Source organism: Varanus komodoensis, unplaced genomic scaffold (assembly GCF_004798865.1).
Source record: "Varanus komodoensis strain SLA01 unplaced genomic scaffold, ASM479886v1 scaffold2, whole genome shotgun sequence".
NCBI classification, from domain to species: domain Eukaryota; kingdom Metazoa; phylum Chordata; class Lepidosauria; order Squamata; family Varanidae; genus Varanus; species Varanus komodoensis.
The window spans coordinates 53895857-53922349 of record NW_025335568.1 but is presented as its reverse complement, the minus strand read 5'-3'; the positions used below and the strand labels follow the sequence as shown (position 1 = coordinate 53922349).

The following is a 26493-nucleotide window of genomic DNA, read 5'->3' as shown; positions in this document are numbered from 1 at the left end:
AGGGAATCCATCCCTGTGCTTGGCCACCTGCAAGGCTGCAGGGAAAATTGAGCACAGCCATTGACCGTTAATGCCACTGTCTTTGGTCTCCTGGGAAACAAAGTTTAGAAAGTGCAGACAGACAATCAAATGCATGCAAGATTGATTCTAGTATGCGGTCATTACCAAACCTAGGCCTGGAGCTGGAAAAAGTACAGAAAAGGGCGATCCAAATGATTAAGGGGCTGGAGCAACTGCACCATGAGGAAAGGTAACTGCTTAGCTTAGAGTGGGGTGATCCAACACACAGCCCCAAGGGCTTGTTCGGTGACCCTCTTGCCACTTAGAGGCCCCGTTCCCCCTAGTCCAGATCCCAGGGAGGGCACGGGCACGACTGTGCCGAGTTTTCCCAGGGACACTGTCCTGTCCTGCTCTCTTCCTGAGGCTCAGGACGAGAGCGGGTTGGGATAGCGGCCTCGTGAGCGCTTGTCTCAGCATGCCCCATGCTTCTCCGTGCTGGGAGTTTAGCAAGCACAAGAGGCTCAGCATGCTGTTTCCAAGAAGGAAAGCGGGGCCGGTGGGAGGGGGGGGAGGCCACATGGAAAGGTGTCTGGCAGGAGAAACAAGAAGAAAGGGATGGGTCATCCCGTCACTGTGGCTGGAGAAGGAGATGCAGAGATCTCCTCACACTCGGCCCACAAGAGGAGCTGCCTACCAAGCATTCTTTCTCATTCATTTAGTCCTAAAATCATCTTAAAATTAAGCCGCTGCCCCTGCAAACAATCTACTTTACAATATGAACTGTAATTCAATGTGCAGCCCCCAGATTTGAAGTCAAAGTCCTAATGTGGCCCTTGAGGTACAAAAAGTTGGAATGACCTGGCGTAGAGCAAAGGTGAGGGGAGCAGGCAAGACAATGTCATGACAGAGGTGTGGAGAAGGTGGAAAGGGAGAAGATTTTGTTCTTCTGTCATACCAGAACTCAGGGTCATCCTATGAAGCAGAATGGTAGGAGATTCAGGACACATAAAGGAAATACTGCATTTTGGATTATGGATTTTGCAGCCACAAGATGCAGTAATGGCTGCCTCCTGGGTGACTTTAACGGGGATTAGATAAATTCATAGACAATAAATAGGCTGCTTGTTACGATGGATCTATGGAATGGGCTTCCATGGGAAGTGGTTGAGGCCCCATCAGTGAGGGTGTTCAAAGATAGGCTGGACATGCACACGGTGGGCATGTCAGGAGCAGAGCCGGCTGGAGCCAGGGGTCAGACCAGATGGCCCGGGGGACCCCTTCTGACTCACTCTGTTTCTATGTTTCTTTGTTCATACAAACAGTATGCTTTTTATAATGAATGCTGAGAACCTGAGGAGAGTTCTGCTGCAGCACTGAAATCCTGTTTGTGAACAGAATACAGCGCTCAGCAGGGCTTTCACCTGATCCAGCATGGCTCTCATGTTCTTAAGGGCACAGGCCTAGGGACTATGTGGGACTCTGTCCTATTCAGGTACGGCTTCCCTCAGACACAGAATTGGGCTCGGAGAGAAGAGGGTTGACTCTAGCCAAGCTGTGGGTAACCAGAAACCCAACAATCCAACCCTGCCTGGCCTCCACAGAGGAGGGGGAGGAATTAGAGATGGATGCAACTCATCTGCCTCAGCTGGAAAACTCAACCTTGAAAAAAGCACCTGCTTAACAAGCAGGGACATTTCTGCAGAAGGTGTTTCAGGTGTGTCTTCCTGTGCCCACTGTCAGCAAAGAGGGCAGGGCAAAAACCCCAGAGTCAGGCAGAGGCTGAAGGTGGCCATGCAGCAATTCACAGAAGTCATTCCTTTGCTTATAGACAGCCTGCATAGGATCACAACCCTGTAAAGCTTCCAACTTCTGTTGGGAACAGGAGCATGGCAAGAGAGGCTTACTGGGAACAGGATCTGGAGTGCTGGGCACTCAACTTGTGTGCTCTCTGTCCAGGGACAAGGGACTGCTTGACAGCCTGCATGTTTCTCCTTTTATTACCTCTGAATAAGCAGTGAGCTCATGAGGGGAAGTACTACAATAAAAGGGTTTTATGGTGACTCTTTCCTTGATTACTGGAGGCCGGGGCAGAACAGACCACAGCCTTGAACTCAGAGATTTACGAGCATCCTGGGCTGAACGTGATGAGCTGCAGCGGCAGCAGCCTCTGCCTTCCTGCTCCTGCCATCATGCATATCAGCTAGGTGGCCACTTCTGCCCATCCAGGAGGCACAAGGGTGGGAGGAAATGCCACCATATCTTGACAGCTCTAGTCTCTTTCTCCCACCACCCGTTTACCCTCTCTCCACGATCAATGTCTTAGCCTTAGAGTAGCAACCAGCACAGTTTCTTCCCTGCTGGCTGCTGGGGAAGGATGGAGAGGACTGAGACATGAATTCCCCGCTCCAGAGCTGGAACTCTCCTTCCAGCCTCAGAGCAGGGAATCTAAAGTATCGATTGGATTGCCAGATGATATCTAAAGGCCACTGGATAGCTCTCCCTGCCTAAATACATGAAACTAAATGGAATGCCTGTTTCCCTAAATTTGCCTTCATAGACTTCTAACTTCCCTCTACTGCCTCCACTAAAGCAGCCTCATGCTGACAACACAATATCAGCAAGATCATAAACAACAACAATTTTATACTAACCATTTTAACCCCAAACGGTAATCAGTAGATTTTGTTTGAGTGAACACCTTCTCTCTGTGTCCATTTTGCAAGTTTTCATTCTTTTGTTATTCTACAAATCCATCATTTACAACATCTAAGTAGAAATCCTAAATACATTTTTCTACATAGTAGAGCCTTGGATTCTAAAAGTATGTGCTTTCTGAAAAAAGTAGTTTCTATAGTCAAAAATTTTATATGTAGCAGAACTAAACTGGATTTATCCCACCTACATGATCTGTCCTAGTAGAAGCCATATCAAGCAAGCTCCAAATTGTTGTTGTTCAGTCGCAAAGTCATGCCCAACTCTTTGCAATCCCATGGACAACATTCCTCCAGGTTTTCCTGTCCTCCACCAACCCTCGGAGTACACGCAAGCCCACACCCACCCCACTGGTGACCCCATCCAGCCACCTCAACCTCTGCCATCACCTTCCCCTTTCGCCAAACTAGCAGACTCCAAAGGAGAAGCTGCAGCTTATGCTGTTGATAACAGTGAAACTGGACATTAGGTAACTCCACTGTTTTGTCATTGTGTATTTTTCAAACTGACAACTATTCCCCTTTAGTTCTTATATAACTAGATCAGGGAAAGCAACCTCTAAACATCCTGCTTTCTTGCTCTATGTGTAGGTTTGGCCTGAGTGTTTCCACCTGTCACACTTCAGGAAGTTGCTTTAATTCAGCTGATGTCACTGTAGTCTAGTTCTCATGTCTTTCAACCACCTAAACTTTTGCAGACGTGTTTAAAAGGAGATCAGACAAATCTATAAAAGATAGTGTTATCAACGGCTACTCATCATAGAGCAAATACTTCCCCTGCATGGACCCCTACATAAATTAAACCTTTATTTATAAATTAAAGTATAGCCTTCAAAAACGACAGTTTACCCTCAACCATAAATACCTGGGCTCACAATGGATTACTGTGAGTGCTAGATTCAGTATTTTGCTGCATCCCGCTTTTTCTGTGATGGAATGCAATACAACATTCATGGAACTTGCTAGAAGTCTCCCATCCAGAATACTGTACAGACCTTGGCATGCTTAGTTTTTTCTAAAGTGTCTTCATATGCAGGAACCATAGCTATGCAAACTGGCACTGATTTATGAAATGAAGAAAAACTGGTGCAATGGGAAAGCATAGACAAAGGAGTTGAGTTTGCCAACTGAGACAACCCCATGGTATCTACATGTGGGCTATTCTCTCTCCCTCCCTCCCCTTTCCCATCTGTTGCTTTGTTTAATATTAAGTCTGAAGAAGAGTTTGGGAGAACTTGACAGCTTGCTCAGTATTTTGTGTCATTTCACTTGGATTAAATAAAGATACTACCCCACTAGGGCCCCTGGATTTTTTTTCTACTGGACATCGATGGTTACCCAAAATGTGTGCCTGTCCTGAAAAATAATGAATTTAGCTATATATTAAACTAAGGCATGATACCACATAAACTTGAGGTTTAACTCTGAGGGATTTTTCTCACTCCAATTATCAGACAATACTACTCAATTTTACTTCTTTTGGCTCTTTTGCTTACAGTCGATCTAACAGTAACCTCCAGATTTGTTAATGTAAGTACTATCATATTTCTCTTTTTTTTTCTGTTCTATACCTCAGAATGGAGACCCATGTGTACAGTTGGATGCTAGAGATCTGAGTAACTCAGGTAATTTTATATACCCACATACACATAACTGCTGTTCTTTCCTTTCTGTCCCAGTATTACTTGGTGCAGTCAAAGAAAGTCTAATCTCATTAAAAGTGCACTCCTATGCGTGTTTAGGCATTAAAAAGTCCTGTAACTCCCAGCATTCCCCAGTAGGAATTTTTTCTTTCTCAACATGGATAGGATTGTGCCCAAAGTCATTCTGTACTCCATCTTAATAAACAGATTTTTTCTATCATGCCTAGATTCTACTCTTTCCTGCTCTCTGTAGTTTTTCTGGAAATCCAGAATGAAAAAGAGTTCTAGAGTGTTAAGAAGATTGTTCGTTTCATGACATTTTAGCTGATTCCAAGAACAGTATAATCCTACTTGTGCATACAATGAAATGGGATTTTTAAGAGCATTACATAGTTGTAAACCCAGAAAAACTTCCAGATAACCTAACTAATAATGTGCTTCACTACTTATGATGTATAATACAGTAATAAGAGCAAGTAACCGAACATCCACAAATTATAGCCTGAGTAATAAACTTCAATCTGAAATCTGTGTTTTAGTTAATTAAAGTTATTAGGCAAAGTACAGATGTTCTATAATCCAAAGTGCATAACAGCTCAGACTAAAATAATTACAACAGTCCACTGTCATCTTAAAAATCAATTATATTGAGTCAAGAATGGAGGAGAGTTTAGCATTTGGTATGTGCAGGCTTAGTTGGCCAAAGCATAAATAACTGTATTCAAGCCCTAGAACGGACACAGAAAGATATTGATCTGTAAGCTAATTGCTAGATTTCCATTTGATACTCTATCACACATTGTTGCAATTAAAAATATAATTACTGTTGCCAGGTCAGCAAAATTGATTTCCCCAAACACAAACAAGTAAATGGTTTGACAAGATCACTAACATTTTAATATTAATATATTTAAGATTTAGTTAAAATTGGTCAACATGCTAGTTTGAAATCCTGTTTTCAGGAAAATAGTTTGCTTTTAAAAACCATTTCCTGCTCTCACATTGCATACAAACTATTGATTGCATACAATTCTTGCAGCATTTAATCACACACAATCCTCTTCTTTTTGTTAATCCAGAAACCTGGGAGATACAAACCTTATTTTAACCATTACATTTCAGGGCAAGTGGGTCAAATGGAACAGAGAACATCCAACACAGCAAGCAAACATCAAGAAATTAAGTACAAATAATAATAATACATTGGTCAAACAGGAGATAATACATATAAAATACAGGAAATTGTTGATACTGTTGGGGCCCCATTTAATTCAGTGAAGAGGCATTAAGCTTTGGACAAATTTTGCACAGAAACAAATGGGCTCAGAAATGCTTCGGTTTGGTGGGCCTCTTATGTATTATATGCTAAATATTTTAGCAATAGGGAGAAATAGAAATGCTACATTGTGCTGGTTGAATTAGTCTGCTCTGCTGGTTTTATGCTTTCAGTTTGTTTTTATTGTGGTGATGTTTCATAATTTTATATTATTTTGTAGCATGTTTGGTTTCATGCCTCTCATATACTATCTTGATATTCCATATTCTATAAATACATCAAGGTGTCAATATTAAAGGGCTGTCAACTTCACTCTTAACACTCTGCTGAAAAGGAAAACAGATTTAAGTAATTCAAATATAGTAGATGAGTGATGGCAAAACTTTCACTTCTGTACCCATTACCCTAGGAATGTTTGGGATGTAAGATGACTTTCATCTTTGATGACTTTCAAAGGCACAAATTAAAATTGCGTATGTTGTGCATCATGTGCAATCTCACACTCAAGCAGTTTCATGTTTCTAGTAACAACCCTTGAATCTTGCCAAGCCAAACCCAGGAACTTTAGGGTTGTTCAGGGATTAAACAACCCCAAGTTAACCTATGGATTTTTAGCAGAAACAGGAAGCCATTTGAGTCCCCACAATTCATGGGTTAAAAACAATCACAATATTTAAATGGCCTGAAAGTGATTCCCTCATGAGTTATCAAGCTCCATAACAAAGGGGATGCTATTTAGCAATCATGGGACACATATGATGAAGGGCAGGTGCAAAATTGTACCCCTTCCCCCAAAAATAACATGCAACATTTTAAAACTGTGGACTTTCTTATGACTCATAGCATACTGTTGCCAAGTGTTCAAACCCCAGTATAGTGCTGAAACTTGGCTGGTGTAAAAGGTTCCGTTTCATCTGAAAGAATGCAGAAACGTATCGACTGGGTTTTTTTTTTTTTTTTTTTTTTTTTTTTTGCCACTGCCAGCATCCAGATTGTAGAACAGCCTTCCAAGGGAGGCAACAAGATTGGTGCCTTCCTTATTTTGCTTTGTACATGCAATGAGTACTGTTCCTAATGTGGAATACTGTGTTGTCACTCTTCAGTTTTAATTACAATGCTACGTTAAAATTTTATTTGTTTGTGTCTCGGTTTATGAGTTTCAGTATTTTTATTTTACATCAACTGGGCACATGGCAGTTGGTGGACATGATTTATAAATAAACAGACTAATAAATGTCTGTCCTTCCAGAGATTTCAGCTTCGCAGACTCCTCCTAAATTTGTACGCATAACCACCTTTGCATCTCCTCTTGTGAGGCCCTTTGCCTCCTCAGCTTGATCCCATTTTCTTCCATATATAACACCTGTTAAAGGTTATAATATAATTTAGGCACCCCACCAAGAGACATTTGGCCAGGAATACATTCAGTTCTCCCTCCACTCTAATCACTGTTTTCTGACTAGCACACTTCAAATCGTTTTATTATTTTTATCATAGGAGGGGTTCGACAGAGTGAGGAAGTTTTACTTCATGTTATTTCTTAAAACCAGAATTGGGAAGAAATGATCAGTTAAACCCCAGGAATCTTTCAGCCCTGCTGAGAGCACATTCCTGTGACTGACCCTCTACCCACCACCCTTATATGCTGCCAGCAATGCTCCCAAATCAAAAAGAAAATGCGGGGAGGCAGCACATCAACCACCTTTCCTCCATTTTTCCATGACATTTGTTCACTTTCGTTGTGCCTTTTAAACAATTGGTTGGACCTCAACATGGTTGGGACAAGGATAGGTGAGCTTAAACTCTGAAACCCTGACTGAATTATTAGAATCCCATCATCCCATACACTTCCCTCATTTTTATCCACAAGAAACTTTCTCCTCTGCCAAACCTCTCCGCTTGTACCAACCACTGCCAAACATTTTTGCATCCAAACTCTCTTTTTCTGCATCCAAATCCATTTCTCTTCTACTGCCCCAACACCATCCGGAAGCCCTTTAATTGGGTCTTAACACACCCAATTCGCTTCTCCATTCCTTATGGTTTATTATACATACATTTTCTGGAAAACTGCATGGTGTTTTCTTGCTATCAATTTTCACATCTCCTCACTAGGACTGTTGCGTCTATAGTATTTCACACATGTATTCTCACCAAGATGCTTGTACAGTGCGCAGCTTTAACTGTCCCTTATGTTTTAATTCTTCATAAACAGTGCATGTGTCAGCCAGCACATGGGGAAACCATTTGTTCTTCACATCATGAAAGACACTTACGTCTAAATATTTTATCAAACTCTTGCTTAAAATCGCGGAAGGGCACTGGTCAAATCAAATAGCCAGGTGGGGCCGATCAAGTTCCTGGACGAGCAATTCCGCTAGCTTGCACTTGGCAGCAGGTTGGATTTGATTTAAACTGATTTAACTCACTAGCCAGTAAGGCTATATTTAAATCATGGTTTTCTACATATTTGCACCCATGCCTGCCTTTCCTGTAGGCAGAGGAACTTAATTAAAATATTCCCAAACTGCCCAAACTGGGTCTCTTTTACGGCCTGCTGACATTCTAGGCTTTCTCCTCCAAGGAAAGAATAATGATAAACCTCAGGCTAGACACAAAAAGATCCAAAGACTTGTGGAATATTCTGCTCAAAAGGTTTCACTTTCATTTTTACTGCTTGCACCTCCCTCCTCACACTTAGTTTCTTCTGCAGATCTGTTCCACTCCCAGTAATCTTCTTCTGTTCATTGAATCTTTTGAAACTTAGCACTCAAGAGGTAAGGGGTTTATTCTGTGAACATAGATTTGCAAAAGAACAAAGGGATTAAGGTCTTTTTCTCAACTCTGTATAACATTTTTGCTGTGAAGAAGAGGCATGTGATCTCTGCTGACACAAATTCAGTTTTGAGAATTGTAAAACCAAGCATCTGTAATGATATCATCTAGATAGAAAAACTGCCCAACAATCTTACAGAAACCTCTGGAAGAGCATGACATATTTCATGATGAATAACTTTTGGATTATAATGTACCTTAAATAGAAAATCAGCTTCTTCATTTGCATTATATACCAGTATTTACTAAGCCAACATTTTAACTGAAGGGTACATGTTTCTTCAACAGTCCCTTCCAGTAATTCCTACAGGTGTGAGAACATCACCTACCACCAGAATATCAAACAAGAAAGGTTGGCAGGGTTGGTTCAAGGATTGACAGGCCCCTTGGGCAAAATGTTGCTTGGGAAGACCCCTGTACATAGTGGACCCCAAAAAACTTTTCTAGCTCTAGTAGCCATGCTTTGTTTAATCACCCTCTTAATGCAGGTCAGACTAGATGGCCTGGGAGGATCCTTCTGACATGCTCTGTTTCTATATTAATGCACCACAATTAATCAGAAACTAGGTGGGAAATTAAAGGACTGAGAATATCCAAACACCTGGCACTGGTCAGAATGACAGATTAGAAAGAAAGAGAAGTTGGGGACAGACAGCAGGAAACTCCAGATACTGCTCCAGGATTTGAGGTGCTACTACTGGTGGTGGGAATAGCCACCACTACCATGTGCTGTGCACAAATTTCTAGAGGCAACTATCTGACTTTTGTCTGAAGCAGTATAGTGCTCTGCTCTAGAAGGTATTTCTTATATTTTTGTGATCTTATTACCAGCTCAGAGAGTCTTTGAGATGACAAATGTTTAAGAGTAAAAATTTCCATTTAAATGTTCTAATAATCTATATAACCTTTACTATTCCCATTTTATATAATTTTATGAGCTCCACTGGGTTTTATTCAGTATTTGCCTAACTTAATTCCCATTCCTTCATTTCTTACATTTCTATACTGCCCAACAGCTGAAGAACTCTGGGCATCTTACAAAGATGAAAACTCCAAAAATACATCATAAGAATCATTTATATATAAACAGACAGCACACATTAAAACACACATGTATCTAAAACCAGTTTAAACAATCAACAAGAACAAAAGGATCAGATTAAAACTTCCTCAGATTCTGCCTGGGGGAAGTGGGAAAGTTATGCTGAAAAGGTATAATGTTGGCATTAGGTGGGCCTTGTTGGGGAGACTGTTCCATAACTGGTGGGCCCCCACTGAAAACCTCTTCTCCCTTGTTGCCACCTTCTAAGTCTCTCTGGTGGAGACACATGGAGGAGCTCAGCTGGTGAATGCAGTGTATGATCAGGCTCATGCCAGGAAGGCGCCCCATCAGGTCTTGCAGTCCCAAGCCATGTAAGGCTTGATAGGTCAAAGCCTGCACTTTGAATCATGCTTGGAACACATTCGTTAGCCAATGAAAGTGAGCCACAATTGTTATCTGCTCATATTTTCTTGTCCCTGTCCTCAATCTGGCTATTGCATTTTAGATGAGCTGCAGCTTCTGAAATGTCTTCAAAAGCAGCTCATGGAAAGCACATCGTAAGTAATCTAACTTAGAGGGGACAGGACCATAGAAAACTGAAACCAAGCTATCCAGATCTAGATAAGGGCATCGCTGACCCATCAACCAAAGCTGATAGAAGCCAATCTATGCCATTGAGGCCACCTGAGCTTCAAGTGACACATCAACCTATGAACCTGCTCGTTCACAATCCAGTGCAATCCCATGCAGGAAATGTATATCATACAGGGAGATCAAGGCTGCTTTTGTGTCAAACCCTGATTGAAATGGATCCAGATAATTCACTTTATGAGGCCCAAACTGGATAGCAATACCCTATCAGTGTATTGCTACACGTGTTATCACACCAGACAAGCCAGGGTTACCGCTGGTGTTTCTACTCAGAAGGTTGAAAGAAAGAGTGCACATTGTTTAAAAGTAGAATATAACTAGTTCTGTTCTCCAGGGCAAAAATAATCAAGGACAGTATGTCTTTTTGAAAAGCAAAAAAATGCTCTATCCACCCTTACTACAACCATTTTCCCTCTCAGCTTCTTGGGGACAAAAGAAAGAGACGACTCCTCAGTAGTTCAAGCCCTACTGAACTGGCAGTGCTGGCTGCGGGTTTGTGTTCTTTTTAAAAATAAAAAAAATCATCAAAAGGTCAGCAAACGTTATGGTGACCCTCCCTGAGCGCTTCGGTTACTGGGCATATGAAACGTGATAAATAATTGCATAACACCCTGTTCTGACCCTGTTTCCAGTAATCATGGCAAGAATCATCATAAAACCCTTTTCACCACAGAAATTCCCTTCGTGATGGCAGTTCTCGCAGAGGCAATCACAGTATTGTTCAGGCTACCAAGGAGCCTCTGGTTGTTTCTTCAAGTACACAAACTATGCACCAGGTACGTGGTCCACAAATACAGTTCCCACTACGTGTCTCATCCCATGCTCCTGTTTGGAAGCTTGTGATCCACTGGGAAGAAATCCCCAGGTCTGTATGAAGGAGAATGGCTTGCAAGGAGAGCTACCTGACCTTTGCTCCTGGTAAGGAGCATTGCCTGACTGGGTGCTTTTTCGCTAACGGCCGACTCAGGGAGACATCCCTGAAACACCTTTGCCCACAGAGGTCTACCCCTGCTGCCAGGGGTTGTGATCCCAGACTGATCCGCAGGCGCTTTTTTCAAGGCTGAGCCTCCCAGGTGATGAGGATGAGTCGTGCCAGTCTGCAAGGCTTCCCTGCTCTGGTTAACCACACCTGGGCTGCACACTACTTCCTCTTCCTTGAATCTTTGTCTCAGAGGAACTCCAACCAAGGCCAGGGCAAGGTCCAACATAGTCACATACACACACACACACACAAACACAGTTTGTTCATTCATTGTTACAGCAAAAACAAATGGGGATTTGAATGACAACTAACTGCAAATTCATCCATTCAGTCATTCATTCACTTTCAAGTAATTTGCACTGAAGGCACTGTATTCTACTGGATATCTTGCATTGAACTTGTGTATAGTTGACAGAAAGTTCAAAGGGAAAAGTGAAGAGACACAGTGATAAAATTGACAGGGTGGAAAGGTCTTTGTAAGAGAGCCTGTACAGTCACCTAGGAAGGCCTCGGCAGTTACAGGCAGCTTATAAATACATGCATGCATAAATAAACAATTGCAGATTATAGAAATGTTACAGGGAGAGAGAGAAGGAAGGAAGGAAGGAAAATTAGTTCAACTAACAAATAGAAAGCTCTGTTTGGGCTCTGCCTGTTCTCCTCCTTTAAATTGCCTATAAAATGAACAATATGTTTACTTATCTGAATTTTGACAGGAGTAACACTGGGAGGGTTAGGGATAGTAAAATGCCTGCAGATGTCCTGATATATGGCTCAAAAAGCATGAAGTTAGAGGCTACAAAGGACTGGCTGAGTCTTCTGCTGCAGTCTAAGGTGAAGCAATTGAATTCAAATAAATGGAAAATGGAATATTTAAAAAGAGAGAGAACTGTCTTTTTCCTTGCATACTCATAAAACAAAACATACTTTTAAAGTATATGTTAAATACTTTACTGCTGATCTTCGTGCTCAAATAAACTGCTGCTATTTTCAAAGTAGTACTTGGTCATGTTGAGGTTGAGAGAGAGAGAGAGAGAGAGAGAGAGAGAGAGAGAGAGAGAGAGAGAGAGAGAGAGAGAATGAATAAGCTAATCCCACTACCATAGCGCAAAGAGTACCAAGTGTCAACACAAAGCTATGTTCAGTTATCCACACCAATGTCCCAGTCCACACCAATGTTCCAATACTTGCTAATTCCACATAGGAGTACTTTGTTTCCCAAATACTACACTCCCCTGTGCTACATTTTAAAAGGTTTTTCAAAACTCAGGAATTGCAGAAGCAGTGCAGAGGAGCTGCTATTCAAAACAACTCAAAAGGTCCATGGGCATACAGATCCAAAATCATGCAGACAACCCACTGGATCAGCAGCAAAGCCCACATTTTTACACATTGTTCCACAATATAAAACTTACTTTTGGAATTGCAAGACCACTTTTTGTATAATGCTATGTTCTACAAATTGACAATTTCTGCGTAGGCAGTTTTCAACTCACTCTTCAAGAAGAATCCTCCTGCTTTCCAAAAAGCCCCCTCCAAAGGTTGGGGGTCTTCGTAATACAGTGAGAGTAAGTGCATTAGTTGTGTGAAAATATACGCCTCCTCTAAAACTGTAAGAAGTACTGTGATTGGCTGGACAAAATTTAGAGTTTGACCATGAAAGACCAAGTGAGTTCCAGGTTATTCTGAGAAAGTGGTGCAGCCAATGTTACTGACTAATTCCTGGATGAGTAGAGATATAGTAATTAGTCCATAATTTAAAAATGAAGGAACAAACATTACCGTTTCAATTTTTCCCCTTCCACAATTCAGCAAGAGTTATTGCTCTGCAACATGACTATCTATCTATCTATCTATCTATCTATCTATCTATTACAAGCATTTATATTCCATCCTTCCGCCAAGCGCTCAGGACAGCTTAGAACGACGACTATTCCTTTCTATTGAAATTTTTAAAAAAACTTGGAGCAATACAGCTCAAAATGATTAGGGAACATATGGAATGATCATGAAGAAAGGACAAAATATAATTTGACAATAATGTGCCATTAGACGTCATAACTTAAGTTTTGGAAATGCATCTTAAAATGCAAAGGCTAGGAAAAAACCTTTTTAAATAAATTGGATAAAGTCATGATTCTTCTAAAACAATACAAATCAAACAATTAAAACACGTTAAAAATCAAGCATAAAATTATGTGCTCTCATCCATTTTTCCCTTATATCATACTATAATTTATAGGAATGTTTCGTTGTTGTGTGATACCATGGGGCTCAGCTGGCCATAAAAAACTGAAAGTAACCAAAAACTGTGCGAGCATAGAATAAAAGCAGCTAGTGTTTTCCTGGTTTACAAGAATCCAATTTCTGCTCAGCTGTGCTGAGGGAATATGCATCGAAAAGAAATGAGAGAGCCAACTACTGAAAACCATTGCATAGACTTACCAATGGAGACGAGGGTCTTTATTTCTTATCTACTGAGTTAGCAGCAGGCAGAGCAGCTGAGAGATTGGGTCCTTGACCTAACTTGCTTACCTGATGTGTGTTGCAGGAAGAGACTCATACTGGCGCGAGAGAAACAGCTCTCTGTGTTTCAGCTGATGTTTCTGTTTGTCTGTCAAATCTACCTCCTTGGGTATTTCAGATTCTTCTTCAACTTCTTCTGTACAAAGGAAAAAAGAGAGAAGAGTGTTTTCTTCAGACCCACATTTCTGGAGGGGTTTTTCCCTTACTTACATCCTTGTTTAATGAAGCTGCTTTCAATTTCTGCAAAACAAACTGTCAGTAACCAAATTTCATTGCCACAGAAAATAACCCTTTCTTGCAGAGGGGGATTAATTTGCAATATCTTGTTTATCCAACATGTCCACTAGAAAACCAACCCTGAAATATCAATGCCTTTCTAAAATAAGATTTTTAGTATCTTTATTTAGCTATATGGCTGTATCCGTGTTTGTCCATGAATGGAATAGTCGCTGCTGGCAGAGCACCTTCCCTTTCACCCTTATATGGCCCAAAATCTGATCTAGAACGTTGAGAGGTAGAGCAGGTTGGAGCAGCACAACAGGTAAGGAGGAAAGAAGGCGGCAAGATCCTGTTTCAAGCAAGGGAAACACAGGATGTAGCCCTTTATCTGTCAACCTTCTACCAAAGTATTCAAAGCAATTTATGACAGAAATAAAATAAACACATTAAAATGGGAAATTAAATATAATACATAATTGCCACCTTTGACATTGACCTTGATTTTTCTTACAAGATTTCTCTCTCTCTCTTAACTTTTACATTTTCCAAATACAGTTTTCCAATATATTTTTTGGACGTGAAAATAAGCCAGATGCTTCATGCAAACAGTGTGCTAGTACATGCAGCTTGATTGCTCCCTCTCGACAGCAGGAGCAGCTAAACAAGTCATGGATACCCTGATCCTGTTTGTTTTGTGTGGTATCTGAATTTGGAACTCTCTCCTAACTTGTGTCTCTCCCAGCAGGCCAGAGTTCTAAGCTTAAAGCTGGGTTATGACTCTGATTTTTTTGTGGAGAAAACACAGGTCAGACTTCCTGGTTCAAAAGTTGCATTGAACGAGGGGTGCCATACCTGCACTCCATAACTGCACTCCACTGGGCCCACTGTGGGCCAGATTGTGTCAAAGGGTGTGGCCACTCCGACTGATGTCATCACCCTAACAGCTTACTGCCTCACACAGTGCTGGAGGGAGATTCAGTTGGAGTTGGCAGGATCAGCTTCTCCTCGGACTTTGCACAGTGTGTACCGACCCTATTAGGGACTCCACAGAAGGATTTTCCAGGAGTTCCCAAAATCCGCTCCCAAAGACTGGAAAATCACCCAGAGAGTTTTTGGGTTGTATGGAATGCTACAGTTGTTGTACGAACAGATCTGATTAACACTTTTTAAAATTGTGCTTTTAAAATTGTGCTGTGGATATAGAAAGACATTTTTTTAACATGAGTCCGCCGGTGGTGTTTGAACTGATACAGCCCAAGCAATTACATCTCACCCGAATGGGAATGAGGTCTTTGGCTTCCTATTCAAGTTCAAACTTCTGTGGAGTGTTCTGTACATTGTCTAAATAGTCATACTGGAATTGTGATCATATAGGGCCACCGGAAGAGATGAACCAAGCAGAAGTTACAACTCAGTGCCCTGCAGACTACAACTCCCACAATCCCTGACCATTAGCCATGCTGGCTGGGTTGTATTCCACAGGCGGATTACCCCTTGGCAAAGGGAACTGAACAAGAGATAGAGGTTGAGAGACACAGAAGGCCATGCGTCGAAATGAATTTAAGGTAAAGGATATAGAAAATTTCTTGTACCTTAGAATGTAAGATATTTTTAAGGTAGAGCATATAGAAGAATGGCTCTGGGAAAGTCCTTTACCACTGGCATCTTACTGCATGATAACAGCATCTGTGAAATGTGCTCTAGCAGTTATGATCATTGTAGATGACTGTTGACCATACATTCTCTATGCTCCGAATATCTAACTGCTCAAAGGGTTCTTGATGTTTCTGTGAGGTCCTCCCATTCGAAAGAAATGAATTAGATATACAGAACATACTTTGCACCAAGGCCACAGATAATTCCTATAAATTGGATCTAAGTCAGCAAAGCTCTGAAAAACGCCATCATTTATGGTCTTTGACAGCTGCTGGTGGTCAGTGTAGACAATACGTGGTCTTTGATGTACTAATGGTGTAACTCAATAGAAGGCGGAGTGGCAAGCGGGCCAGACGCTCACTCTTCACTGAAGTTCCAGGGTCCTGAGTCACTGGATTCTGAAGAACACTCATAGGAGGCAGGGGTGGGAGGGCAAGAGGATCAAAGCAGGGCAGGGACCTCTGAAACTCCATCAGGGTCACTGCTCAGGGTCACTGGACTGACTGTGAAAGCAGGCCTGCTTTGGAAGAAAAGGGAGGGGGTGCAGAAGAGGAGCGAGCCCATCTGCCTTATCTTGTCCCTGATCCCATGATGAAGTACTGAGAGGTGAGCAACCCAGTTAGAGGGCTTGCTTAGCTCTTGTAGGTTGGCTTTGGGGATGGGGCACATTGAGGGTAGAGTCACAGCCTGACTAAAGTGGTAGAACTGGGGAGATGTGCCAGTTTGAATTCAACTCTTTACATGAGCAAAGGCTTATCATTCAGCTTACTAGAGTTACATTGTCTTGTTAGCTGTGAGGTGTCAGTAAAGATTTGCCCTGCAAAGGATTGTTTGGTGTTTTATAGTCTGAAGGCAAGGGAGGAAGTGTCAGGCTCAAAACCAACAGCTTCATGTCTGTACAAATGGAAAATTTCTAACTGACATACAAAAACTTGGATAAAAATTCAGAAACTTGAATCATACCTAAGACACGCCTGTCCATGATGTACTGGTTCCAAAGAAACACAAGCAAAACTAAGATAGTACCATTAACCAAGCACTTTTGCAAGTGCTACTGGAAGAGTTTGCATTTTTATTCATTTATTTTACCTATTTTGGCTATTTATATTCCACTCTTCAACAAATTTTCGGGGCTTACAAAATCAGAAAATGCAATAGGCAAATTCCACTCCAGTTCACAGGACTCTGCAAAAGTGGTACCATATACTTAAGATTTATATTCATTTTTCTCATGTAACACAAGTACAGCAATAGCCCTTTCATAAGCAGGAAAATATGGAAAGTCACCTCCTGATTCAACCTAATATCAGCCTGCAAATATGTATTTTAGCTCCAAGTTTTCAAGCTCCCACAGAGATTGTTAGGGGTGCATATTCTTTGGTTTCTACTACTGCTAGCCAACCAGGCTTTCTACTGATGAATGCTACCTTATAAATTACTGTAATTGTGCAAAACTATTTCCCTAGCTCATTTGCGGGCTTTTCAAGTGAATCTTTCTACACGTTTTTCTGAGATCACATGATCCTTGGTTATTTTATATTTCAGATGCAATAAGACACATAGATTTCCTGTTAATTAGTCTTCTTGCTCACTTAATTAGTTCATCTATTAAATGCTAATGAAGAATGAAAGATTCACTGCACCCCTTTTACACAAATATGTTACCTAGATTAAATCCACCCACAATGTCTGGATGGCAGACTTCTGTCAGTTAGTGGAAAGGATGCCAAGAAAAGTAAGCTAAAGAATATGCCTGGCATTCATGCCAGTAAAATTCAGCAGCCTGTGATAAATATTTAATCATCTAAGGTATTCAAAAGACTGTTCTGTCAAGCAAGGAATAAAAAACTATAGCCAGAAATAAATGGAAGAAGCAACATGGATGAACGTGTGTTCAAGAGCTTCAATTAATGTAACTTGGTAACTGGCTGGCACAGAAGCCCATCAATACGAAAGACTAGAACTTCTGTCTAACTTCTATAATGGTACTTTAAAAGTTTGAGTGAAGCAGCTGCAAAATCCAATGAAGTTTCCCCACCAGTCATTTCTATCATCAGAAATGAGAAAAGGTGGTATCCCTGGTAGATCCTTGAAATCTGCTGCAAAGGAATTGGGGACCCTTCAGAGCAGATTTGAGAAGGGGGACAGGAGTATAGATGGAAGAAGAGAGAGGAGAAATTCTCATTGCATGAGCATACTTCTGTCCTTGGACCAGACCTAGCACAGAACAGAACTGGAAAGCATGCACACATGCAGCCCCAAGTCTAATCCAACATATATCCCCTTGGTGGAACCACACACTACCACAGCTTACAGCTCTTTGCAGACCCATCTTTCACCAAGTTGAATAATCCTCTTGCAAGGCCAATTAATATGTAAAAACTATGCAGGAACACAAGAAATTGCCTTGCACAGAGTAGGACCACAAGTCCATCTCAACACTGCAAAGAAGCAGTGGCTCTGCAGGGTTTCAGGTGCTTTTTCCAGCCCTACCTGCAGATATCTGGGATCAAACCTGGGACCTTTGACATGCCAAGCAGTCACCTGTTCATTCCATTTCTAGACCACCCAATAGCCAGAGCTCTCTGCATGGTTCACAAGACTTACAACCCACAATAAAGTTAATAAAGAAATATAAAAATCTTTAACACAAAATTTTACAACTATTTTGAAATAGCTAAAACAAGTGTTATTATACACCACTTGGCCCACTGAGCCATATCCTGTAATTACAACAATCATTTTGAAGTTATACAGCTGTTTAAATAAAATGTAGCATATCTGAATTCTAAGCACAAATTCAGATATAGTGCTAGGTTTCAGACAAAATACACCTTTCTTCAGCAACATAACTAAAGATAGGATCCAACACGTTGACAAATATCATTTGTCAACAATTTTAATCAAGGTTTTTTATCATGGCTTGCTGATTTTAATCAAGGGCTTATGTTTGTTTGTTTTAATCAGTGATATGGATCAAAGTTATTTAAAATCAAATCCCCTTGCTTTCTCATTTAGATAAGATACACTTTCCAAACTAAACAGAAGAAAAGAAGCTATAAGAACACAAGGTCAAAAAAAGAAAGTTAACAGTTAAATTGAAAGCATTCTTTAAAAAAACAACAACAAATAACTTTGTGCAAGCTACTTGCAGGAACACAGGAAGAAATGTGAAATAAAGTGGACAAATATTTGGACAATGCGATAATAGGACAGTTATCCATTTAGCAATGTATTTATCAAGGCTGAATATTAAATTTTATTAAAAAGACAAGCTCAACATATGCTTATTTCCTAGTAACCCTCCCTACCACCTCTTTCTTTCCCTCATCATAATACTACATTGTTTTAGCTGTTTAAGCTGTTTTAAATTCTGCATGATGACGGTATCTATATTTTATGCTATAGTATACTCTGTCTAGGTCTTGTACCTTGTGGATTGCTGTGAATCACCCAGAGAGCTTTGGTTATTGGGCAGTACAGTAATGATTTAATACCCCAGGCAGAAAAGAGTCTGAAGTTTCTCAGGAATTAAGACTTTTACCGTACAGCTGAGAAAGTGGGTATTTCTACAAGGAGAATCAAATACAGATAGAAAATGGCCAGGAAAATGGAGCCACACTAACTGCTGCAGAGGAGAAATCTTATCACTATTAAGCTTTTAATAACACAACAATTAATTAAGTGTAGCCCATATATGTAGAAACTTCAATATATTGTTCACCCTTATAACTGATACTTAAAGATTGTGTGTTACATCACCGGATGTAACATTCTCACTAACATTAGTTGAAACAATGACATTAAGAATCCGTGTCCCCACTGCAGAATTCATATGTTGTGCCAGTAAAGACACTACTAATATGAGCAATCAGACTTAATTCAGAATGTCCAATAATTCTTCAGCATCACCACATGGGTCACAACCACAACTCCATTTGTGTCATGAGATGGATTTGGTAGCACACCAACTTGACTGTGATTGGTGTTGTCAGCACTCCAGATGCAATGTTTTTTGCTGGCAAGAGGCCAATAAATTCTAGCCACCCTGGTACTTAAAAACGCTGTGCATTTGTCTATTCTCTCCCCCGCTCCCTCCCTCTGTTTAGGACTGGCACTTTTCACATTTTGAATTAAATAATAAGTTGATGTGGATCTTAGAAACCTGGGGTAGGGGGAATAAACAACACTTTTTACTAAGTATCTGTAGTCAACCTTTACTCAGTACCTCCAAAAATTTGATTCTGGAACCTATGATCTGGGACTGTTATTTCCAAGCAGTAGTTCTTCCCTCTGTCCTATTCAGTACACCAGGTCTGACCAACTTTCATTCATTCATTCCTTCATTCATTTCAAAACTGTATGTGCCTTTCTTCAATATATGTAGTTATTAAAAATGGCAGGGTGCCACCGACTCATCAGATGGTACGGTGAAGACTGGGGGGTGGGGCATGTGGGAATCAAAGGAGCAGAGGAAGATGAGGCTGTCTCAAGGCTGCTGCCTGCAGATTCTCAGACAGACCATGGGAACAGGCAGGGCTTGGAAGAGAAGGGAGGGGGCAAAGGAGAGGTGGAAGACAAGTCCATTTCCTATCCCTGACCCCATGACAATGTGCTGGGATGGAAGGGCTAACCAGTTGGAGGGCCTTCATAGCTCTCGGAGGCTAGCCCTCCTAAAGAGAGACCCACCCAGCAAGGTGGAGCCCAGCATTACTGAAAAGGGGGGGTTTCAGAAGTAGTTTCTAGCTTGGTTCATGTAACCATTCTGGTCATGGAGAGAGATTAGTCCTATTACTGTAGCTTGTTAGCTGTGGCTTGACAATAAACAGCTAGTTTGCAAAAAGAGTGTGGTTGTGGATGTGTGAAATAAGGTGAAATGGAGCTTCCAAAGCAGTTTCAGGGAGGCTTACAAATTAAATGATAAAATACAAAGTAAAATCTATAATGAAGCATCAATGAGAGCAGCATCAAGCAATTATGGCCTTCTGTAACAGCAAACTCAAGTGCTGAGCGCCAACAGAAATGGAGCAAAACAAGTAACTCAGAGGTACAAGAGTGCTTGGGGAAACCGCTAATGCATGGGTCCTCAAGCTACGGCCCACAGGCCACATCTGGCCCGTCATGCCCATTTAACCGGCCCACCCCAGAGGTTCTGTACGTGTTGCACATGTGCGCAGGCGCATGGAGATTGTTTTGGACTCGCTCGGAGAAAACGATCCCCGCACGAACAAGCCACTGTCTCACCCCGCATGCTCCCCGCCTCTGCCTCGCTGCACACGTGCGCACATGCAGCCCCGCCCCCTCGCCAGCCCTCGCCCACCGCCAGCACCTTTCACTGGCCCCCTGTTGAAAAGGTTTGACGATCCCTGCTCTAATGTTTGCAGAAATACAGAACTAAAAAAAAGATGGCCAGAACACCCCCAACACACAGTCCATAGTCCAATAAGAACAAAGTATGCTTAACAGCCACAGAATGTGGAAGGAAACGTGGGAAGGGGTGGGCCTTTTTTAAACCCCTAACTGGAAAGCAATGGCTTATAGGCAGGGACCTTGAACAGGAGCATTCCTACTAGGATTTTGCTGCAAGTCCAATTCATATAGCAAATTTAAAGTTAAAAGCCCAAGCAATCGGAAAATCTTTACCAGGCAGTAAAAGTACATCAGAGCAGGTCCACAAGGCAGAGGGAGCTTCGGCTTAGGATAGCACAGCCCTCCATAGACAAAGTTAGCATGCAGGCAGATTAATGTTCAAGAAGATGCTCTTGCCAGGCATTTGGGCCCCAATCCGTTTAGAGTATTAAAGCATTTGTATTCATACCAAAAAACTGGGAGCCAGCCAAAAGGCACAAAATCCAAACACTTAATGGGCCCTTTACGACAGGTCCCATTAAGGACAAATTTTGTTTCAGAAAAGTTGATGGGAGCATATAGCAGTGGTGAGAGAAGCTCAAGGCAAAGGGGCAGAACTAGAATGCCATAAATATCAGCATATTATGGCTTAAAGCTTCGGCTAAATAAACTAAAGTAACTAAACTAAATAACTAAACCTTTTAGGAGTTTGCAACCCAAAGGAGAGTCAACCTTTCAGAACAGGAGAAAAACTACACAAAAGTGGGAAATCACCAAACCATTTATGGTTGGGAGAAAGGGAACCATCATAGCCATCTGGAGAACTTTGGCATGCTGGATTTGGCTCTTTGGTTGAGGTTCAGCACCCCTGTTTTAGGCATTCATGATAGAAATAAAACACTCCAGTAAAATTCATGAATCTTCAGGTCTCAGTTGGTCAAAAGAGGCCAAAACTTCCAACTGTTTGCTACTATAAAAACACATTATTAGTCCTCCTTCTATTTTTATGGAAATTAGCAGTACAGGCAATACTGAGGGCTGAACAAAATGTGATAACAAGAGAAAGGAAAATCTACCTGCAGCCAAAAAATCTCCTGCAGCCCACCTCCTTGCAGTCAATCCCTCAATCTAGGTGCATCTGGAAGTGAGCTCAGATGGGAGGAAGGCAAAGTTCCTGTAAAAATCAAAGCACTGCCAACGCAGCCCTTTTACCATTAATTGGGGTACACCTGGCTTTAAGCAAGTGGGTCCCTGACATGGGCTCCCTCCATTCATAAGTGTGGGGGGAAAGGAGCTATTTATCTCAACCAGTAGTGTAATTGGATATTTGAACAAAGGGTTCTGGGTTTAAAACTTGCCTCAGTCACATTGGTGAGGAAGCATGGTTCAATGAGAGAACACAGAAAACCTCCACTATGGACGGTACAGAAATGCAATTTATAGTAATAATACTAAGACAGGAAGTCCATGTTCTCTCTCCAGCCTCTTCATTTAAAAGGTGATGGTAGCAAACAGGGATTAGACTTGTGGCCCCTCCAGTCAAAGTAGGCCATTCTGGGCCTGTGAACAATCATCTGACTAGGTATAAAGTGGCTTTCTGATGATAAAGTAAAATATTTGACAGGACTGAACAGACTAGACTTCTGGTGTTAAATTGTCAAAATACGCACGCATGGGCCCGGAGCGTGTGCTAAGAGGACAGCACAGCCCTTCAGCCTACTTGAACTAGACACTTCTGCACAATACAGTTAACATCTGACTCAGTCTTTATTCTCCAATACCAACAAAGTCAACAGTGAATCTATAAAGAGATGAAAGTTCCAGGTGAAGAGTGAGCCACTAAAGATAAAAGGGAAAAGAACTGCTGTGCACATGCTTTCGTTTCTGCTTAACAAAAATAGATAGCAAGCCTTTGTTTGCAGCTAGAATGTTATCATAAAATTACTTCTTTTTTTAGTGCCAAAGCAAGTGCAGAGGAGAAAAATATAGTTTTACATACATGGCCTACTCCTTTCTGACTCTGCTGCATAAAACCTGCAAAAAAGGCAGGCTGATGGCAGGATGCATAAGCTACGCTAAGGGATAAGAGCTAGAAAGCTCATCCCCAGGTGGTACAATGAGCTGGACCAATTGCTTTATTTAATTCCTTAAGTCAAACTTAAGTCACATAAGCAGCTTAAGTCAATATTCTTTATGGTACAAAACCATGTTTTCTCAAGCATGAACAAGCTTTGTAAGCACCACCAAGGATGAAGCCAGGCAAATATTTCTAAAGTGGGGTGGAAGCAGTCTGTACACACATTTCCCATCTTCACTCATATCTCAGCTTAATGCACTAAGATATGAATGAGTTACATGCTCTAGCTTGCAGCTGCCTCACTTCTCCCTCTGCATGAGCCAGGAAACAAGCCAGGAAGTCCTCAGTTAACTATAGTTTCCCAGTACATCCAAACTGGGAGACTCTATTTAATGATTTAAAAAACATTAATGGAAAAAAAACAGGATATCAAGCCAACTTTAAACCACTGTTTCATATCCTGGCTTGTTCAAAGCCCATGAACCATAATTTTCCAGTTTAAACACAATGGGAAACAGCAATTATCTGACTACTTCCTGAGTTGTTCATTCACTTATTAAACTTGTTAAACCAACAAGGTATGATTTTCTTGAGAAGAGAAGAGAAGAGAAGAGAAGAGAAGAGAAGAGAAGAGAAGAGAAGAGAAGAGAAGACTGAAGGGGGACATGATATCCCTCTGGAAGTACCTCAAAGGCTGTCACAAAGAGTAAGATCAAGATCTCTTCTTGGTAATACCAGAGTGTAGGACACGGAATACTCAATTCAAGTTGCAACAACCCAGATTCAGGCTGGACATCAGGAAAAGCTTCCTCACTCTCAGAGCAACACATCAGTGGAACCAGCTGCCTGAAGAGGTGGTGGGCTCTCCCACACCAGAGACATTCAAAAAGAAACTGGACAGCCATCTGAGTGGGATGGTGTAACATCATGTCCTGCAATAGCAGGGAGTTGGACCTAATGGCCTTCATGACCCCTTCCAACTCTACTATTCTAGGATCTGTTTGTGGTCATAATATGTCCTGAAAACAAATACCCCAGAATGCTGTGAATATTTATCACATCACTTTAATATATACCTATATACTGCTATCCTAAGACTTCTTGGAAGTAAATGAGCAAGTCAGTTAGTAAGTAAAAATCTTGGCAATACTTGTTGCTATTAATGTTATTAACTCCTTGTGTTTATTATTTTCTACCCAATTAAATAAAAACAAATAGATCATATATAGGCTACCAAAAGGACCACATTTCTTTTGAAATTTCATTCCATAAGCTCAGAAAATCTGACACATGTTAAAACAAAGTTATGTCGCTTTACTACTTATTATGTTCGTTAGCTCCCATACCTTCATTAACTGCCTGGATCAGATCAACCACAGAGGAGACATAATTTGCAGACTATAAAGCAGAACTTCATCACATTGACATACTTGACCCTGCTGTCACAGCTTTCAGCTCTCATCCATCCTTAATTAGCTATGCCTCCCCGATATCAACTACAGTTCCTCACAAGTTCACATGCAAAAAAGGACACAAGGAACGAACATGATGTATCAAAGCCAACAGAAACACAGGAGGCAACCAGCAACTATCCATTATTCTGGATCTACTGTGGCCCAAAACCACCGCCATTCCAGTTCCCAGCTACAGTGCCATGAGGAGAGACTGAAAGAATTGGGCATGTTTAGCTTCGAGAAGGGAAGAGTGAAGAGAGAGATGATAGCACTCGACAAGGATTGGAAGACTGTCAGAGTGGAAGGATATGATCTCTTCTTGATCATTCCAGAGTACAGGACACAGAATAACGGGCTCCAGGTAGAGGAAGCCAGGTTCTGGCTGGACATCAGGAACATCTTCCTGACTGTTGGAGCAGCATGACAATGGAAGGGAGATTGTGGGCTCTCCCACACTAGCGGCATTCAAGATGCAACCGGATACCATCTGGGAGGGGAGTCCTGCACTGAGCAGCAGGTTGCACCAGATGGCCTTCTGGCCCCTTCCAACTCTACCATTCCATTACCGCCTGGAGCCAGTGCCAGTCATCAGAGGGAGAGGAGGCTGCTGCAAGGAGCCTGCCCACTCTGCTTATGCTGTGCTGAAACCCTGCAGAAAAAACGTTTGTTCGTGATGTGGCCATGCTACAGTGTGGCTAGCAGGACTAGCACTCTTGTTCCTATTTTTTCAATTTACACGAGGGATTGGGGAAACTTGAGGGATAGACACTCCTTTGATTTAATGTCATCAGGAAGAGATGAGCTTGAGAGAGATAGGAAGTCACATTGTTTTGATTGGGTGATGGGTGAAGGTAGTTATTTGATTGGGGCAAAATGGAACCGTAACTTTTTAATCTGCTGAAACTGATGTTCTCTGCTCCTTTATATACCATTTTGTATTGTTTTAATGTTATTTTATTCCATTCTATAGAGTTGTAAGCAACTTTGACCACTAACAGAGAATGGCAAACATTTGTTAAATACATCAATGTCTTACACAAGGTAGCAGGTATACAAGGACAGGTATACAGTGCAACACGGACCTCTGATCTATCCAATAGCATAATTGTGGTAAGATAGCTACACAACCCATTACATACTGATGCCGAAGTATCCCACTATTTTCCAGGGGCTTATTCCCACTATTACTGAGGAGTAACTCCCACTACACTCAACAGATCATACTTTTCCCTGTTTTAGATGGGATTGCACTCCCTCTCTAAAAGATCAGGTTTAGTCTAGGAGTCACAGGTATGTCACCTCTGTGACCGAAGGCTGGGTTTGTTCCCTTGGCACAAAGCAGCTGTTAGCAGCTGAGGCAGTGGTCAGATGCAGCCCTTCCTGTCAGGAAATAACCTCCTCATACTCATCCACATTCTCACATTCCCAAAATTAGAATGCTGCGGTATGTCGCAGGTGGGGCTGCCTTTGAACATTTATTAGAAAACTTAGTTGAAAATACAGCAATCAGGTTACTGACTAGGATTAATTCATGGAAATGTTTTTTGCCAATTTTGAAATTGGCAGTATGGTGTAATGGTAGAGAGCACAAGACTGGGACCCAGGAGATCTGGGTTCTAGTCCCTGGTCAGTCATGGAGCCAACTGGGTGACACTGGACCAGTCACAGCACTTCAGTCCATCCTACCTTGCAGGGTTGTTGTTATGGGGATAAGATTGAGAGCAGGAGAATTATGTAAGTCATTCTGAGTTCTTAAGAGAAAAAGATAGGTATAACTATAATAAGTTAATTAATTAATGACACTGCCTTCAAGATCATTTCCAAGTGAAAATGTGTTTAAAGACCTTGGCATTAAAGAACCAATGCCAAGTTCTCAAACATGAACCTGTTCCTGTACTAAGGTCACAGATGGATGTTATCCTCCAGGTGCACTCACCTCCCGAAGTTCAGGGAGGTTGCAACCAAAGAGCTCTTCAGCTGTAGTGCTCAGGAAAGCTCACCTAATATGCAGCCTTCTATCCTTCCAGAGCCAAACAAAGATCTTTTGATTATCATTGGCCTTTTAAAATCTA

General features: G+C 41.5%; 1 protein-coding gene across 1 annotated transcript in view; it reads right to left on the bottom strand.

Moving 5' to 3' along the window:
* Positions 1-26493, bottom strand: part of MTA3 (metastasis associated 1 family member 3) — a 146360-nt gene that overhangs the window by 104161 nt on the left and 15706 nt on the right. Inside the window, exon 4 of the mRNA XM_044429189.1 lies at positions 13676-13802. Coding sequence (XP_044285124.1) covers positions 13676-13802 — 127 coding nt within the window. The remainder of the gene's footprint in view (positions 1-13675; positions 13803-26493) is intronic.